A 19,631-nucleotide genomic window follows, 5' to 3' on the forward strand; every position below is an offset into this window, starting at 1 on the left:
ACACACACACGGACTGCACACACACACATACAGATTTGTTTTTGCAGATACATTCTATTTTGTTCAAAAAGTACGCAATCCCTATGCAGTCAGTCAACATGACACTTTATAAATGCCAATTTTGGAAATAAAATCAGTCTGACTCCAGGTTGGGATACAGACAGACTTGCATCCCCATTCTAAGTGATTAAAGATTGAATAGTCATCGCATCAGTTGTATGACACTTTGATCTTTTAATTATAAATTCTGTGCCTTATGTATTCTGCCTCACTAGATACCTGATGAAGGAGCAGCACTGCGAAGGTTTGTTGGACTATAACCTGGTGTTCTATGATTTTTAACAGGATATCAAAACACCTGTGTTGTGAAACTTTTGGGGGTAGAATTGTAGTCCAAATCCTTATTATCAGCAGGGGATAAGGGCATGAAACATCCATGGATAACACAAATATGTGGCTAATGTAATAACAGGAATCCCTTGTCCACTCTGAAGGACCACACATTCTTTTGGCACCTGTCAATTAGGGAAAAGAAAATTGGGTCTTGGGCTAATTTTGCTAGTATGCAAATATGCTGCTAGTGAATCTGTGCATGATCAGGGGTGAGTGGATCATATTTTTGTCTTCATTGCCATCAAACTGGGGTGGCGAAGGCTAGTGATGTTATGCTGGACTGTTAATCCAGAAATCCACTTAATGTTTTGGGGAACTGGGTTTGAATCCCACCACGGCAGATGGTGGAATTTGAATTCAGTCAAATCTGGAATTAAAGATTTATTGATGACTATGAATCCATTGTCAATTGTCAGGAAAAACCCAATTCATTCACTAAAAACTGCCATCTTTCGCTGGTGTGCCTGCAAGTGACTTTAGACCCACAGGCAATGTGGTTGACTCTTAACTTCCTCTTGGCAATTAGACATCATCAATCAATGTTAGTTTAGCCAGCAACAACCTCATCCCATGAATGAATATTTAAAAGAGGGCAAAGATTGGATCTAGTTTGATTGTGAAGTTCATTATGTTGAAGTAGTGAACTGGAGTTACACATGATAGACATGCAACGCACTGGGAGATGGTCAGCATCAATGGAACTATATCCCACAAATAAGAATTCAGTACCTTTACAACAAAATAACATTGAAAACAAAACTCACTAAATAAACAGAATATTTGCTGATGTTCCCTGATCATTTCTCAAAGAAAGCAGAAGTAAATAAAGTTCAGTTTGTGGACATTATGTTAAACTATTTTCATCACTGATCAGGTAATAAAATTAAGATTTAGCGTGCAGCATAAGCAAGACGAAGAAATTAATTGAGTTACTTATATTGTTTTGCTCTTCTGCCTGTAACAGGTAACTGTTACATTATGGGTGTTACTCTCTCAGTGAACATTTATTTCTCATTCCTAACTGTCCTTGACAAGGTGGTGGTGAGCTACCTTCTTGAATTACTGCAGTCCATTTAACATAGATACACCAATAGTGCTATTTGAAAGGAATTTACACGACTTTGATCCAGCAACACTGAAGGAATGGTGAGAAACTTCCAAGTCAGGATGGTGTGTGACTTCTTGGGAAACTTGCAGGTGGTGGTATTTCTGTGAAACTCCTGCATCTGTTTTTCTGAGTGGTAAAGGTCATGGGGTTTGAAGTTGTTATCAAAGGAGTCTTGGTGAATTGCTGCATTGCATTTAAAGATGGTATTTGCTCCTGCTACAGTGTACTAGAAGTGAAGGAAATACATATTGAAAGTCATGACAATGGTAGCAAACAAGGGAGATGCTTTGTCTTGGGTGATATTTCGATTTTTGAGTATTGTTAGATCTGCTCTCATTCAGGTGAGTAGAGTCTATTCCATTACATATCTAATTTGTACCTTGTTGATCATGGACATGCTTTGGGGAGACGGGAGATGAGTTACTCGACCCAGATTTTCCAGCCTTCGACGTATAATGTGGCTATAATATATACATGTGGCTAGTCCAGTTCAGTTCTGGTCAATGGTAACCCCAAGACGTTGATAGCAGGGGATTCAGCAGTGCTAATGCTGTTGAACATCAAAGTGAATAGGATAGATGTTGTAACAAGATGTCTCCTGTTGCAAGTGGCCATTGCCTGATACTTTTGTGCCGTGAATGTTACTTGCCAGTTATCAGCCCAAACCTGGATGTTGTCAATGTCTTGTTGCATATGGGTACAGGTTGCTGAATGTTGTGCATTATTCAGTGAAAATTCCCATTTCCATCTTTATGATGGAGAGAAGGCCACTTGATGAAGCGGGTGGTGATTGGGCCGAGGAGAGTACCCAGAAGATCCTATGCAATGATGTCCTCGGACTGAGCTGATTGACCTCCAATTACTACAACCATCTTACTTTGAGGTAGGTATAACTCTAGTCAATGGAGAAATTTAATCGTGGTTCACTTTGCTTCTAGTTTTGCTAAGATTGCTTGATATCACCCTCAGTCAAATGCTACATTGATGTCAAGGGGAGTCATTCTCATCTCACCACAGTTCAGCTTTTTGATCTTTGTTTGAACCAAGGCTGGATAACCAAGGTTTCCGGGGGGTCCTGTTGTGTGTGCTTCCTGCGCAGAGGAGTCGGGTTGTAACAATCCATATGTACAACCCTCACGTCCCAGCATCGGATATCCTGACCTTCCTGAGAAGATACGTCCAGGTCAAGGGAGAGAGTATCGATGTGGTCGATCCTTTCGGGATCTGGACCAGCAAACAACAGGTCAGGGCAATACTGAGGATCGATGCCAGTGGGAACATTCTCCACCCACCCTCCAGCTTTGCCATCACAGGAAGCAGAGGTTACCTGACATACACAGGGCAGCCGAAAGTGTGCCAAACCTGCGGGAAGTTAGGCCACATAGCGGCAGATTGTAAGGTGACCGTCTGTTGAAACTGCAAGCAGGAAGGCCACCCGACCAAGGAATGTAAGGACGCCAAGAACTGTAACTTGTGTGGAGAGGCGGGCCACATGTACAAGGCCTGCCCAAGACGAGTGGCCGCCATCTGTGCACAGATGGCCAGAGGTGGCAACACGAGCCGTGGACCGCCTAAGACCAGCAAGGTACCACAAAACAGCACGGGAACGGTGTCTCGAGGCACCCAGCAGGAAGGGCAGGCTGTAGCGGAGCAGATGGCAGATAGCGGGGAGATGCAGCAGCCAATCCAAGCTCCTTCAAGGCTGACGGAGGAAATGGAAGAGGTGAGAACAAAGGAGGTAGAGGATTGGATTACTGTCAAAAGCAGGAAGAGGAAACCTCACAAAGCCACCCAGCAAAGGGGGAAGCGACAACTACACGACGAGGATACAGCAGATCTTCCAACAGTGAGGACGGGCACAAGGAGGGTTGTCACCAGAGGAAGAGACAGAGCGCCACAGGGAAAAAGGAGGGCAGCACCGCCCAAGCAGGAAAAGACAATCCCTCTGAGGGGATGGGTAAAGGCCTCCCCCTCCACCCGGTGAGAGCCAAGAGGTACCCACCGGCCCACAGCTCCAGGTAACTGGGAGCAGCGGTCTTGTGACAGCCCCACTGTCAGATGGAGAACTGGACTGCGTGGACCCTGGGCCTGACCCGAAGACACCAGAGCGGGGAAATGGCTCCAGCATTGGAGCCGGACAGCTACCTCAGACCTGGGAGGATCCAGCAGTTTGCCGTCACCATGGGAATGCACACAGCTAACCCAGAGAGGCAAGACCGGCAGCAAATGGACACTGGTATCCTTGTAAACTGTTAAAATGGGGATAAGAATTGCCAGCACAATGTGCATAGCATCAAATCGGCTACGCAATGTGTATCTACGATGGCCTTCCTGGCCAACGTTAAAACCGACGTCCTGTTTCTGCAGGAGTATGGGATACTGCACCTCAGCAGCTACAGGAGATGGTTGAGCTTGTGGGCCCATGGGCCGTCAGTTTGGTCGGGGGGCAACGATAGCCGCGCCCCCGGCCTGGGTACCCTGTTGCGAGGAGGCAACTTCACCAACTCTGAGGTTAAGGAGGTGGTGGGCGGACGTCATGTACAGGAATGCTCCCCTGAGACTGATTAATTTGTACGCCCCAGTGGGTAAGAGGGAATGGTTGGCCGTCCTGCAGCAGCTTCCACTGTTGCTGGCTACGTCCAGACCGGTCATTCTGGCTGGAGACTTCAACTGTATTATTGATGCAGATGGATGATCCGGCGGGGGCGGGGACAGTAAACTGGACGCCACGTCCAGAGCCCTGCTGGACACGGTAAAAGATGCCAAGCTGCACAATGTCTTCAGCACCCCTGCAGACGGAGCGCAGCGTAGATACACCTGGTCACAGGCAGACAGGTCTATCCACTCAAGGATAGATTACCTGTTTGTATCCTGAATGCTCTCGGTCAGATCCACCAACGTCAAGCCGGTGTTCTTCTCTGACCACTGCCTCCTGCTGGCCAACTGTCACCTACAGGACGAACAGCGGGCTGGTAAGGGAACGTGGAAACTGAACACAAAGCTGTTGACCCCAGGAACATTGAGGACCTCAAGAGGGACTACGCAGGTTGGAGAACTGTGAAGCCCCTCTGAGTCCCCAGCGGACTGGTTGGAAACAGTAAAAGGGAACATCAAGAGGTTCTTCATCCTCAAAGGTGTTCAGGGGGCGGGGAAAACTGTCCCAGTTCCAGGAAAGTATGCAGAACTTGCTCCTGCTGCAGACGTTGGGGGTTGATGTCACAGAGGTCCTCCAGGAGTGAAGGGCCAGCAAGCCTTGTTCTTTGCCTCGGAGGCCTCCAAGATAATCTTCCGGTCCAGGGTTCGCTCGATGGAGCAGGACGAGACGTGCTCACATTTTTTCTTCCAGAAGGTACACAAGGAGAGCCCTGTGCTCAGCAGATGAAGGAAGACGATGGCTCAATTACATCATCTCAGGCTGACGTCATGAGGATCAGCAAATCCTTCTATGTCTGTATGATGTGAAGCCACCCGACAGCGCGGCCTCCCAGGAGGTCTGAGACGATAGAACACGGGAGAGGCTGGACCAGCCGTTATCTCTGGATGAGCTGGCCAAGGCCCTCACGTCCTTCGAAAAGAATAAAACTCCCGGAAGCGACAGCTTACCAGTCGAGCTCTTTTCTGCTCCGTGGGACTTGATTGGCCAGGACCTGCTGGAGGTGTATGTCAGTATGCTTCGGGCAGGTACCATGAGTGAATCCATGAGGAAAGGCATCATCACCCTCATCTACAAGCGGAAGGGGGAGAGGGAGGAACTCAAAAATTGGAGACCAATCTCACTGTTGAATGCGGATTACAACATTTTGTCAAAGGTAATCGCCAACCGGGTCAGGTCTGCTCTGGGGTCGGTGATTCACCCTGACCAAACCTGTGCTGTACTGGGCAGGAAGATCGCTGAGTGTCTCATACTCCTTAGGAACACGATTGCCTATGTGCAGGACAGAGGATTTGACACCTGCCTTATCAGCCTGGACCAGGAGGAAGCCATTGACAGGATATAACACAGGTATATGAGAGATAGTCTCTCCAAAATGGGCTTTGGGGAGGAAATCTGCAATTGGATCAGACTACTCTACACCAACATTGTCAGTGCAGTCTCAATCAATGGGTGGGAATCAGATAGCTTCCCAGTCAGATCTGGAGTCAGGCAGGGCCCCCTCTCTCTCCTGCCTTGTTTGTGTGCTGCATAGACCCATTTGTCGAGTCCATCAGGAAGGATGCCAGCCTGAGAGAGGTGACTATTCCTGGCAATGGAGGCCTGCAGGTCAAGGCCTCCCTGTACATGGATGTCATGGCCGTTTTCTGCTCGGATCCGCTGTCCATGCGCAGACTCATGTGCATATGTGACCAGTTTGAATGGGCCTTGGGAGCTAAGGTAAACCGAGGCAAGAGCGAGGCCATGCTCTTTGGGAACTGGGCCGACCAATCCTCGATCCCCTTCACCGTCAGGACCGACCACTGGGCATTTGGTTCGGGGGGGGCTGGGGCGTGCATCAAGTCTTGGGAGGAGCGTATCAGCAAAGTGAGGCAGAAAGTGGAAGCTACAGTCGCTCTCCATTGTGGGAAAAAACCTGGTCATCAGGTGTGAGGCACTGTCATTGCTGTTATATGTGGCACAGGTCTAGTCTATTCCCAGAACCTGTGCCGCTGCAGTCACCCGGGCCAACTTCCAATTTATACAGAGGTCAAAGTTGGACCGGGTCCGAAGGGACTCATTGTACAAAGATCTGGGCAACAGGGGAAAAAAATACACCCAACGCCACCCTCACCCTGATGGCCACCTTTGTGTGTGGATGCATCAAGCTGTGCGTGGATCCCCGGTACGCAAACGCCAAGTGTCACTACATACTGAGGTTCCACCTGTCCCCGGTGTTGCGAAGGATAGGCCTGGCCTCGCTGCCACGGAACGCTCCAAGTAGTTGGACTGTTCCGTATCACCTGTCCTTCGTGGAGAAGTTTATGAAGAAAAATACCTTTGACCACAAGTCCATCAGGAAGTGGTCAGCACATAGTGTCCTTGAGACCCTTTGGGAAAAGGAGAGGGCGGATCCTATCGAGCGGTTCCTGAGCGGGCTGTCAAAGCCATTTGGCAGAATGCCTCATTGCCAGAACTTTCCAGCAAGCACCAAGACATGGCTTGGCTATTGGTGAGAAGAGCTCTGCCTGTGAGATCCTTCATGCACTCCCGGACTCTCAGCCGCACCTCATGTTGCCCTCGAAGTGGCCACGGGGGGGACAAGACTGTCACACACCTCCTTCTGGAATGTGCCTATGCAGAGGAAGTCTGGAGAGGAATGCAGCGGTGCTTGTCGAGGTTCGTTCCGAGCAGCGCCTTGACGCGGGACTCCGTGCTCTACGGTCTGTTCCCCGGGATGCACACCGAGACGAACATCAGCCGTGCCTGGAGGATCATCAAGTCGGCGAAGGACGCTCTCTGGGCGGTCCGAAACCTGTTTATCTTCCAGCTGAAGGAGTTGACTCTGACTGAGTGTTGCAGATTGGTATATTCCAAGGTCCAGGACTACGTGTTGAGGGACGCGCTGAAGCTTGGGGCAGCTGCCGCCAAGGCGCGGTGGGGAATGACCACCGTGTAACATCTGCCTGCCTAAGAAGAACAGAGGGTCCACGCAGTCATTTGGGCTCTGCTGACGCCTCAGCTAAATATATGGACATATGATTGATAAATGTACAGACCTGTATATAAAAATGATAAATTCTGATCTCTGTACGTAAATGTTTACGTATGTATGGTATGACCAACTGTACAGACCATCAAATTATTTTATGAATAAAGTATATTTTTGAAATAAAAAAAGGCTTCCAACAACACTCCTTCAATAGTAGCTCCTTGCCCCTCCTCTAGAGGAGATCTTTCTGTCAGCAGTATGCTATGTAAACTTAAATATGAACTGCAATACGGCTCTTTGCCTTCTGTTGTATGAATGAATTTTGTGGAAATGTATTACTTATTGAAAATTGGAATGTGTCCTCCAGAAGCAGGACAGAAACATTTCCATTCAAGTCATGTCTTCCATGAGGGTCTGGGAAGAACGTTTCATGAAGAGAACACAGACCCTTGATACCAACAATTACATTCTAATTTAATCCAAATGCAACAGAGCTAAATATACAGCTTCCCTCTGTTTATTTTGTCTCTAACCTACAGAATCCTGAGGGTTTCCCCACACAGACCATCCCATTTTGCAGAACCAGTTACAAAGTATTGTCATGGAAGGGGACCTTCTGCCTACGCTGCTTCTCGTCATTTGTTTTTGTAATGGAAGTTTGTTTTGCATCATGAGAAAAAAACAATCTTTTTAATACATGGCATCAACATTTTTAGAGCTGGATATTTTAATTACAAATAAATAATAATTCTACATGAAAAAAACCTTTAAATTTTAGGCAGACATTACTTTTAACATATCTTTTACATTGAGATAAGGAGGAACATGAGAACATTTGGAGCAAAGTAGGTAATCAATTACTGCTGCCTGTTTCATTGAACTGAAACCAACATGGTCACTTTAAAAGATGAGAGACTAATTTCAGTTACATCACGCTGTGAACTTTTGCTATAAATTCTGTGTCTTATAGTCGTATTCTCCACAACCACCTGATGAAGGTACAGTGCTCCAAAAGCTAGTGCTTCCAAACTAACCTGTTGGATTATAACCTGGTGTTGTGTGATTTTTAACTTTGTACACCCCAGTACAAAACCAGCGTCTCCAATTCAAGCCTGTTTCATTAATAATTTGAGACGTTGTGTTAGATGCTCTGATCCACTGTGAGCATAATTTGGACATGTACAAAAATTTCATCATAGTTTGAAACTAGGAGTTTTTAAAGACCATTTTAAACTTGTCCTCACAGAAGATCAGTACTAATATCAACTCAAGACACACACAAGGTTTTCTTAAGATTCTTTCTTATCAATATACACTTAATGGTAAGGTCCTCAGGGAGTGTTTCTGAACAAAGAGACCTTGGAGTGCAGGTTCATAGCTCCTTGAAAGTGGAGTCGCAGGTAGACGGGATAGTGAAGAAGGCGTTTGGTATGCTTTCCTTTATTGGTCAGAGTATTGAATACAGGAGTCAGGAGGTCATGTTGTGGCTGTACAGGACATTGGTTAGGCTACTGTTGGAATATTGCGTGCAGTTCTGGTCTCTTTCCTATCAGAAAGATGTTGTGAAACTTGAAAGGGTTCAGAAAAGATTTACAAGGATGTTGCCAGGGTTGGAGAATTTCAGCTATAGGGAGAGGCTGAACAGGCTGGGACTGTTTTCCCTGGAGCATTGGAGGCTGGGGGGTGACCTTATAGATGTTTACAAAATCATGAGGGGCATGGATAGGCAAAGGCTTTTCCCTGGGGTCGGGGAGTCCAGAACTAGAGGGGAAAGGTTTAGGGTGAGAGGGGGAAGATATAAAAGAGACCTAAGGGGAAACTTTTACACATAGAGGGTAGTACGTGTATGGAATGAGCTGCCAGAGGATGTGGTGGAGGCTGGTACAATTGCAACATTTAAGAGGCATTTCGATGGACATACGAATAGGAAGGGTTTGGAGGGATATGGGCTGGGTGCTGGCAGGTGGGACTAGATTGGGTTGGGATATCTGGTCGGCATGGATGAGTTGGACTGAAGGGTCAGTTTCCATGCTGTACATCTCTATGACTTTATGACTCTAATTATTGTTCCTTACATTTGTTTACTAATCACCCAATGAAGAAATGCTGGAATGTGAATTCTAATTTTACCCATTTGTTCAGCTTTGAAAAATAACCTATTGAGAAACTTAAAAATAATATTGTTTGTTTGTTTTTTCAGTCTAGATCAATGCCTACAGATTATTATTGTGAATATGAGATTTCAAAAGACAGAGAAGTATAATTAGGTGATAAGTGAACACAGGGTATATAGGACAGATATGATAGAAAGGTAAGCAGAACAGACAATGGAGAGTGAGTGATATAAGCAGGAGAGAGGTCTTGGGGAAAAAAAACGTGAGAACTTATGGATGCTGTAAACTAGAATCAAAAACACAAATTGCTGAAAAAGCTCAATAGGCCTGGCAGCAGCTGTGGAGAGAAATCAAAGTTAACATTTCAGGTCAAGTGACCCTTCCTCACAACTTCAGTCATCTAAAACATAAACTTTGTTGAACATTTGAAAGACGTGTAATATGATAAAAATAGACTTTCAATATTAAACTTTCATCATTTTACTTTAATACCTGAAATTTTAATGAACTGAAATTGGTATTAAGAAGGCCACTGCTGATCTAGAGTAACTGTTGTGATCACACAATGAGCCATGGCAATCCACATCCAATACATGAATCTGGCTGCCTTGAAATTGCCACTTGAATCAAAAGACACAGAAACTTTTGTGATTAGATTACTTACAGTGTAGAAACGGACCCTTCGACCCAACAAATCCCCACCGACCCGCCGAAGCGCAACCCACCCACACCCATTCCCCTACATTTACCCCTTTGCCTAACACTACGGGCAATTTAGCATGGCCAATTCACCTAACCTGCACATTTGTGTAGTGTGGGAGGAAACCGAGCAAACCCACGCAGACACGGGGAGAATGTGCAAACTCCACACAGTCAGTTGCCTGAGGCAGGAAATGAACCCGGGTCTCTGGCGCTGTGAGACAGCAGTGCCAACCACTGTGCCACCATGCCGCCCACGAGTTGTCAAGAATTTTTTTTTACTCACACTTGCGGGTTAACTTCGTATATTAGAGATGAAAGCTTGCTCATTTACAAAAAAGATAATAGAGATTGGAATGAAATATAAAAATGAATCACATTTCTGAAGTTTGCCATGTGTAACAAAACAGAGGGAGAAAGCAGCATGAAAAGACAACAGAAAGAATATGGGAAGCTTTTCCTCTTCTCCCTCTTAGAGTCATAGAGTCATATTCACTTTCTTTCTCAGTTTCAAAGTTAAAAATCACACAACACCAGGTTATAGTCCAACAGGTTTAATCGGAAGCACACTAGCTTTTGGAGCGACGCTCCTTCATGAAGCATCTGTTGGACTATAAACTGGTGTTGTGTGATTTTTAACTTTGTCCACCCCAGTTCAACACCAGCATCTCCAAATCATTTCTCAGTTTCAGTCTCAAACTCAAACAGCACACAACCACCAGAAAGAAACAACTTAGATAAACCACAGTGGACTGAGAAATAAAAGGTATCTGAAAGTGTGTTGCACCTGAAGATGTAGACTCTGGTTTCATTGCCACACCACAAAGTCTCTAAACATTGTAAACTGCCACTGCTTTTATCTTCCACCCCATCCCCCACTTTCTTTGTAAATCCTTTACTTCTGTTTTGTGTGTGAGGTTGTTGGTTGGATGTTATATTCTTCTGGGGTAGTAGTAGATAATGAAACTCCACTCCATTCAAGCAAATCTTGAAATTTGCTCTCCTTCATTTTTGATTGTGTTAGCTAATATTAATTGAAATGTGATAGCTGCATGCAAAAGATAAATAAAAAAATGGTCGTATTGTCTAATTATCACCATTGTTAGTAGCTAACCCGAGAATGCAACTTCAAAAAAAAGGGTTGTGATTTACACATGAAAGAAGTGAAACTATCACTGTATTCTAATAGATGAAAGGCTTAACAGACAATCAATTTTTCAATGTATAATTTCAGTTACATCACACTGTAAATTTTTGCTATAAATTCTGTGTTACGATCGAGCCCTTCACTATCACCTGATGAAGGAGCGTCACTCCGAAAGCTAGTTTGCTTCCAATTAAACCTGTTGGACTATAACTTGGTATTGTGTGATTTTTAACTTAAAAAATGGTTGTTATTGAGGGGTTTAAAATGAGGGGAGCTGCGATTCTCCTCACCTTGTTGTAACAACTGTAAGCAGTACTAATAAAGCTCATTCACACTGAGGCAAGAAAGAACGGAAAAAAAGTTCGTCAGAGTTTTTAAAATGTACTTTTATTAACAAATGAAACAGATACACCAATTATACTATGGTCTTGAAAAGCAGACCTTATTTATATATATATATAATACATAAACACACACACGCACATTTGTATTTGTAAAAAATATATATTTGTAAAAACCCTTTGGATTCTCATTAATTCTATTTGTCAGCGATATCTCATGTCCCCTTTTTGCCCTTTTAAGTATACTCCTACTTCCTTTATACTCTTCTAAGGATTCACTCGATCTATCCTGTTAATACCTGACATATGCTTCCTTCTTTTTCTTAACCAAACCCTCAGTTTCTTTAGTCATCTAGCATTCCCTATACCTAACCATGCCCCGAGTTTATCTGCCTTCCCTGTTAGGCCCCCTGCATTGGAATAAATTGCAGTTTAATTTATAGGTCCTACCTTGTCCCTGGCTGCCCAGAATGTTTGACTTGCTTCTTTTCTCAACTGTACCAGTCTCAGATTAATCTCTTTCCTCACTATCTCCCTGGGTGCCACCCCCCCCACCTTACTAGTTTAAATCCTCCCAAGCAGCTCGAGCAAATTTCCCAGTCAGTATATTAGTCTCCTCCCAATTTAGGTGCAATCCGTCCTTTTTGTACAGTCATTTCTACCCCACAAGAGATTCCAATGGTCCAAAAATGTGAATCCTTCTCCCACACACCAGCTCCTCAGCCATGCATTCATCTGCTCTATCCTCCTATTCCTGCCCTCACTAGCTCGTAGCACTGGGAGTCATCCAGATATTACTACTCTCAAGGACCTCCTTCATAAATTTCTGCCCAACTCTCTGTAATCTCCCTTCAGAATCTCAACATTTTCCCTTCCTATGTCATTTGGTTCGAATGTGGACAATGACCTCTTGCTGGCCACTCTCCCCCTTGAGAACATTCTGCACTCTCTCTGAGACAGCGTTGGTCCTGGCACCTCAGATCACTTGAGGCATGACACTCTGTCGGAAGCATGCTGGTCTGTTGTAACAGAATAGGTTAATGTTAGCCCAGGCATTAATTCAATTTTTGTACATTATCATTTGATGTACTTAATATCTATTTGATTCTTCAACATCATAATATCCATTGAACATTTCTTATGTTACAAGAGATACCATAAGCATTGCCACATCAAGTAAAACACTATTTTGAAGGTTAACTCACACTACCGAAGCAGCAGTAGGTATCTAAAAAGAACATATCTTCATTAGGGCTGTATGGAAATTTATGGAAGCCAACCAGCCAACAGCTTTGGACACAGAGAATTCCAGGAATGGGAGGCTCCCTCACCTTTAAGCAGCATTCATTTCTGTCTGTACAGACCGTTGTCCAGATCTGTCTATAGAGCAATGATTACCAATAAAACAGAACTAATTTTGATTAAAAATTAAGTTCACTCAAATGAAAAAAAATCTAAGAATGCCCAATTTAAAAAAAAGCTGAAGTGAATTCTTGAGTTCTAACAGAATCCCCTTGATATGACTCCACCCAGCTGGAAAGCTAGATTCTCTGCTTCCAACAGTTGATACATAAATAACTGTTTCTCCAACAGCAGCTACAAAAACCCTGTTCACAAAGGAGGAGCAATTTGAATTTTACACTGACCAAGTCAGGGACACAACATCTTAAGATAATACTTCCCAGCTTTTTTAGAGCAGGAGTTTTGAAAGCTTAAAGGGAACTGAATGAGATGGAGCCAAATGAGGCATAATTTGGAAGGTCCACCACCACAGGTTGATATAGTCCCATCACATTTTTTTAAAGAAAGACAGCATCCATAAGAGCATGACTAGAAATAAGTCACCTCAATTTTTTAGCATAAAGGTGCCCACATAAATACTGATGCTCCAAGATTAAATACTAGATTTTCCAGAGCAGGACCTGGCCACTGATCATTTAAAAGAAGAATGTGAAGAGCTCATGACATTTAAGACTTCATTTGAATAGACAGTTTTCAACAGTTACTATTTGGTCCACCAATCAGCCAAAACGCAATTCAGCAGCACATGGATTGGATTATTGCAAATATACTTGATTGCATTGGCATAGTTGACGATATTGCAGTCATGGGTAAAACAAAGACAGAGTTATGACTTTAACTTTCACCTACTGATGACAGAAGTGTGATAGTACTTTAAAGCGTAGAATATCAGGTCAATATCAGCTGAATATAGTTCTCTGGGTCTGTTTACACTGATTTGGCCAGATCCTAATAAGATCAAGGATATTTAACAAATGCTGACTCTACAGGATAAGGAGGATTTGTCACAATGCTTCAGATTTATAAGTTTCATTTTCAAATAAATACCTAACTTTGTGAGCAAGGATTCTCTGCTGAGATTTGCTTAAGGAGAACATCCATTTGTGTGCCGATTTCTATCCTCTCAATTAGGTTCTGACGAAAAAAACTTACCTATTATAATTCTACAAACCCAAGAAAGTCAGGATTCTCAAAATGGGTGCATCACAAAAAAGCCCAGATATGCAATACTGGCAAGATGAGAAACTTATTGCATTTGATTCCAAAACATGATGATCTGTGTAAACCAACTATCCCAATTTAGAATGTGAGAAATTAGCTCTCGTAGTCAACATCATGTGATATACACATTCTTATTTATCAAGAAATTCACCATTGAAGCAAATCACTAGCCATTAAAATGATATGCTACAAACTGATAATGAGCTCACCAACATGTCAAGTAACTAATTTTTAAAAATTGTTTTAAGAAACATGAACATTCTTCAAGATAGATCAGAATGAAAGAAATACATTATGAGTGAATTATCAAAGTCCAAATAAAAGATTCTATAGTAAGCAACCAGCCCAGATCCTATGGCATCACTGCTGATTATGGTGCTGCATAGTAAAGGCAGAGAAGCAAGCTCAGACACAATCATGCATAAAGAGTTTGGAAAACACCTAATAGTGATTGTGTGGTGATGTTGAATGTGGCAACCAGGCAACCAGGTTGTTAAACAAATGCAATGTGTATCTCTGCTGATGGGTATACAATCACCAAATTAGGATAGCTGTCAAAACCCAAACCTCAAATGCATTACATCTACTTCACCTGTTTGTATCGCTATTGAATTGATAACTTGTACCTATTTACAACCTTTTTTTTCTGTTAATAGAGGGATAGACTCACATTAGTCTCTGGACAAGGACAAAACACCACTCCTAAATGCCTAGACATCCCATTATTCCTGAGCCCACTGTGGTTTATGTTGCCTCAGGGATTAAATGGGAGCCACATAGTTTCCCAACCCACAGGAAGCTGCTCAGGAGTCCCTGTCTGGGACATCCTAGGTTGCGGATGGGTTAGTGAGCCTGTTCCGCCTACACAGTTGTGGTGTTCATTCAAGAGATTGTGCCCTCATCAGGGAATGGCTGCTGAAAGTGACATAAATCCTTATCCACCTTCAATCCTTACTCCACAGTTCCAACCCTGACTCATCTTTGGTCTTGGGTGCTACGATGATCCTGAGCATCTGGCAGCTAAAATACCAGTCTCCACTCCAACTGGAACTAAAAGGAATGGAACAACCAGTCAATGATTGGCTGGCAGCTCATGCTGCGAGGGACTCCCCTGACCAGGAACTCAACCAAGAGTTCATTTGTGACCACTTAAATGCCTACTTTTGATTCCATTGTGTTTTCCCCATAGGAAAACAGGAGTTCTCCGATCAGTGGGCAAGATACCCGTTGGTCTAACAGAATCATAGGAGAAAGTGAGAACTGCAGATGCTGGAGATCAGAGTCAAGAGTGTGGTGTTGGAAAAGCACAGCAGGTCAGGCAGCATCCGAGGAGCAGGAGAATCGATCTTTCGGGCATAAGCCCTTCATCGGGAATGAGGCTTGTGGGCCAGGGCTGAGAGATAAATTGGAGGAGGGGGTGGGGTTGGGTGGGGTGGGGAAGATTGCTGAGAAAGCCATAGGTGGATGAAGGTGAGGAAGAAGGTGATTGGTCAATGGGGGTAGTTATGGACTGGTCTGGACGGCGGTGCTGAGTTGGAGACTTGGGACTGGAATAAAGTGGGGGGAAGGGGAAATGAGAAAGCTGTTGAAATCCACATTTATCTTGTGTGGTTGCAGGGTCCCAAGGTGGAATATGAGGTATTCTTCCTCCAGGCGTCGGGTGGTAATGGTTTGGCAGTGGAGGAGGCCCAGGACCTGCATGTTCTTGACAGAGTGGGAGGGGGAGTTGAAGTGTTCAGCAATGGTGTGGTGGGGTTGGTGGGTGCGGGTGTCCCAGAGATGTTCTCTGAAACAATCAGCAAGAAGGCATCCTGTCTCCCCGATGTAGAGGAGACCACACCAGGTGGATGACATTGGTTGAGGTACAAGTAAATTTCTGATGGATGTGGAAGAATCCCTTGGGGCCTTGGATGGAGATGAGGGGAGTGGTGTGGACACAACTTTTGCACTTCCTGCAGTTCGAGGAGCGGGGTGTGGGCTGGTGAGGGGATCTTGGACCTGACAAGGGAGCCACGGAGAGAATGGGCTCTTTGGAATGCTGATAAGGGTAGGAAGGGAAATATGCCTTTAGTGGTGGAGTCTGTTTTGAGGTGGTGGAGCATGATATGATGTATGCGGAGGTTGGTTGGGTGGAAGGTGAGGACCGGGTTGGGGGTGTGGGGTTCTGTCCTTGTTGCGTTGGGATGGGTGGGGTTCAAGGACATGGTGCGTGAAGTGGAGGAGATATGCTAGAGGGCATCGTCAACCACGTGGGAAGGGAAGTTGCAACCAGAATCCTAGCCAGCATTCCTCCATAATCTGATTTTATCCTCAAACCAATATCTCATAGTGATATTTCAGTACTTGTGATTTAAGCTATGCTTTTTGAATTAAATTCACAAACTTAGATCTTCATTAGTAGTCCTTCATCTTGCTTGTTACAAAATAATAAATTATTATTTTTATTCTTTCTTATTCACTAGTTCATATTAGGCTTTCGGGACAAAGACCAAGATTTCAAATGTGAATGGAAGTGAAGATATGAGAAAAAAGCTGGGCCAAATGTCTGCTGTGGCATCACTCCCATATTTTCATGGAAACATCAGCAAAAAGGCCTGTGAAGTTTTATTTGCAGCCAAGGGAACAGATGGAAGTTATCTACTGCGAGAGAGTGAGACCATCCCAAATGCTTTATGCCTCAGTGTCTTGTAAGTACCAGTGCAACAACATGAGTTTTACTTACAGGTTCATTATTAAGAAAAAGTCAAATATATTTTCCAATAAACTATAAATTTCCAAAGGAAACAGAAAAATGTGCCAAACTCTTGTTTGTCTTCAACTAATATTTCTGCTACGTACATTAGTTATTGATCAAAAATAAGATCACTGACCAATTTGCTCATTCTCTTGCAATTTGAAGACATAATAACACTTCAGCTCAGGTCAACTAATTCAGCATTGGGAGTTAAATCTGAGACTCTTCTGCTTTGCATGTCTCAGTTCATCACTTTTAATAATTTATACTTAGATGCATAACAATTCTTTTATAAGAATTAATTTATCATGTGGCCTAATGTTTTTTGTCTCCATTTTCTTACAAATTCATTTTTCTCTCTCTATCATAAATCTACTAAAGATGACAAGACAGAGAAGGACAGAGAGTTGACAATCCAGAAAATCATGTTATACTTCTTTAAAAAAGTAATAAAGGAGTGTATTCTTTCCTGTGAACTGTTCTTCATTTTGAAATTACAGAATTCAAAATAAATGCTCTTGCAATTAATGATAATATTGTTTTGGTTGAAAATATGTTATATGTAAATGTGGTTTTGGCGTTGAATGCTGTATTCTTTTTGGAGGAAAGGAGTTTATTAATTTGAAGAAATATGCATTCATTATCAGACTTGTGGGTGGTTTTAGGCTGTAGTGTGAATCCAGTAAGAATATATAATAGGCGAAAGTGAGGACTGCAGATCAGAGTCAAGATTAGAGTGGTGCTGGAAAAGCATCCGACTAGCAGAAAAATCACATTTTGGGCAAAAGCCCTTTATCTGGAATGAGGCTGGGAGCCTGTGGGGTGGAGAGATAAATGGGAAGGGGATGGGGCTGGGGAGAAGGTAGCTAAGAGTGCATTAGGTGGATGGAAGTGGGGATAAAGGTGATAGGTCGGAGAGGAGGGTGGAGCAGATAGGTGGGAAGAAAGATTGGCAGGTAGGACAGGTCATGAGGACGGTGCTGAGCTGGCAGGTCGAAACTGGGGTAAGGTGAGGGAGGGGAAACTGGTGAAATCCACATGGATGACCAGGGGTTGAAGTGTTCCAAGGCGGAAGATGAGGCGTTCTTCCTCCAAATGTCGGGCAGTAAGGGAGTGGCAGTGGAGGAGGCCCATGTCCTCGGCAGAGTGGGATGGGGAGTTGAAATGTTCAGCCACTGAGCAGTGGGGTTGATTGGTGTTGGTGTCACAGAGATGTTTCCTAAAGCGCTCTGCGAGAAGGCGTCCAGTCTCCCAATGTAAAGGAGACCGCATCGGGAGCAACGGATACAATAAATGACATTTATGGAAGTTCAGGTGAAACTTTAGTAAATGTGGAAGGCTCCTTTGGGGCCTTGGATGGAGGTGAAGGGGGAGGTGTGGGCGCAGGTTTTGCAATTCCTACGGTGACAGGGGAAGGTGCCAGGAGGGGTCGGTGGATTGTTGGGGGGCATGGACTTGACCTGGTAGTCACGAAGGGAACGGTCTTTGCGGAAAGTAGATAGGGGTAGGGAGGGAAATATACCCCTGGTGGTGGTGATTTTCCTGCTCTTCGGATGCTGCCTGACCTGCTGTGCCTTTCCAGCACCATTCTAATCTTGACTAATAATATATAATGGCTGTAATTGGTTTATGGAATGCCAGAGTTTCAGAAAATTTAGGCTGCTTATAAACTGTAGTTCTGTGAAAGTGGTTTCATTAATATCACTTGATATAGATGCAAAGATTTAACACTTTATGAATGAGAAAATCATAATTCAATTTATTCTTGAATCAGTTGGGATCTCAAATCCAAAGTTACAAGGCAGAATACAAGCACAGATTTATAAAACAGAAATAGTGAAGCTCCATTACTGGTTTGAATTAGGCATGGATATGAGGTATAGAAAAGGTCAGAATAATTATTAACAGAACATTACTGAATCTCTCATTTGTGCACACATCTAGTTGAGCCCTGATTTAGCAGCAATGTCGAACAGAGATTTCTGACTTATAGTGTTAACTGTCTCTTAAAAGATGCAAAACATATATCGTCATAAAATTCACTCAACACTAATTGTATAAATTTAATAATTTTACAGTTTAGTAATCAATATGGTGTAGAGATACTCACGAATACCTTTTTTTCTTGCTTAGCTTTCAAAAAACTGTATATACATATAGAATTTTGAAAAGTCATCAAGGGCGTTATGTGGTTCAGGTAAGAATGCAATTAATGTTTTGATTAGATTACTTACAGTGTGGAAACAGGCCCTTCGGCCCAACAAGTCCACACCGACCCGCCGAAGCGCAACCCACACATACCCCTACATTTACCCCTTACCTAACACTACGGGCAATTTAGCATGGCCAATTCACCTGACCCGCACATCTTTGGACTGTGGGAGGAAACCGGAGCACCCGGAGGAAACCCACGCAGACACGGGGAGAATGTTCTTTGACCTATGACTCTACTACCCATTATCGTGCTTTTCACTGCAGTATATAGCACAGCAAATTGTTTGGAAAGAAATGAGAGTCAATTTTCTGACAAGCTTTTAGCTCGCAAGAGATGCAGGCCATTCTCTTAAGCTGTGATACATTGTTGCCAGTGCACATAACATAGATCATAGAGTATAAGTTTGTGCAGCATATAAGATGAACTCATTTCTCCAGCCTCAAATGTTATGTTTTTGCATAAAGTCGACATGATGCCACATCGTGCTACTTGCTTTAATAGACTCTAGATTAAAGTGGTGCTGGAAAAGCACAGCAGGTCAGGCAGCATCCAAAGAGCAGGAAAATCAATGTTTCAGGCAAATGCCCTTCATCAGCAATGAATGCTTTAATAGTCAGCCTATATTTTTCACTCTACAAATAAATATTTTACTTTCATGTTGCTTGATTATTGCATGCAAGTGACCAAACAAGCAATATAGATTGTATTTTAAAAATATTCTGCAACAAGTAGG

General features: G+C 43.6%; 1 protein-coding gene across 3 annotated transcripts in view; it reads left to right on the forward strand.

Annotated features, from left to right (window-relative positions):
- Positions 1–19,631, forward strand: part of LOC132821099 (SH2 domain-containing protein 1B-like) — a 94,410-nt gene that overhangs the window by 43,352 nt on the left and 31,427 nt on the right. For 2 of the 3 annotated variants that reach the window (XM_060833628.1, XM_060833626.1), the window contains exons 2-3: positions 16,412–16,636; positions 18,817–18,880. In XM_060833628.1, the coding sequence (XP_060689611.1) occupies positions 16,470–16,636; positions 18,817–18,880 (231 nt within the window). In that variant the 5' untranslated portion in view covers positions 16,412–16,469. Of the gene's footprint in view, positions 1–15,138; positions 15,263–16,411; positions 16,637–18,816; positions 18,881–19,631 lie in introns of all 3 variants that reach the window. The other variant, XM_060833627.1, reaches the window with a different exon arrangement.

This window comes from Hemiscyllium ocellatum, chromosome 12 (assembly GCF_020745735.1).
Source record: "Hemiscyllium ocellatum isolate sHemOce1 chromosome 12, sHemOce1.pat.X.cur, whole genome shotgun sequence".
Lineage (NCBI taxonomy): Eukaryota > Metazoa > Chordata > Chondrichthyes > Orectolobiformes > Hemiscylliidae > Hemiscyllium > Hemiscyllium ocellatum.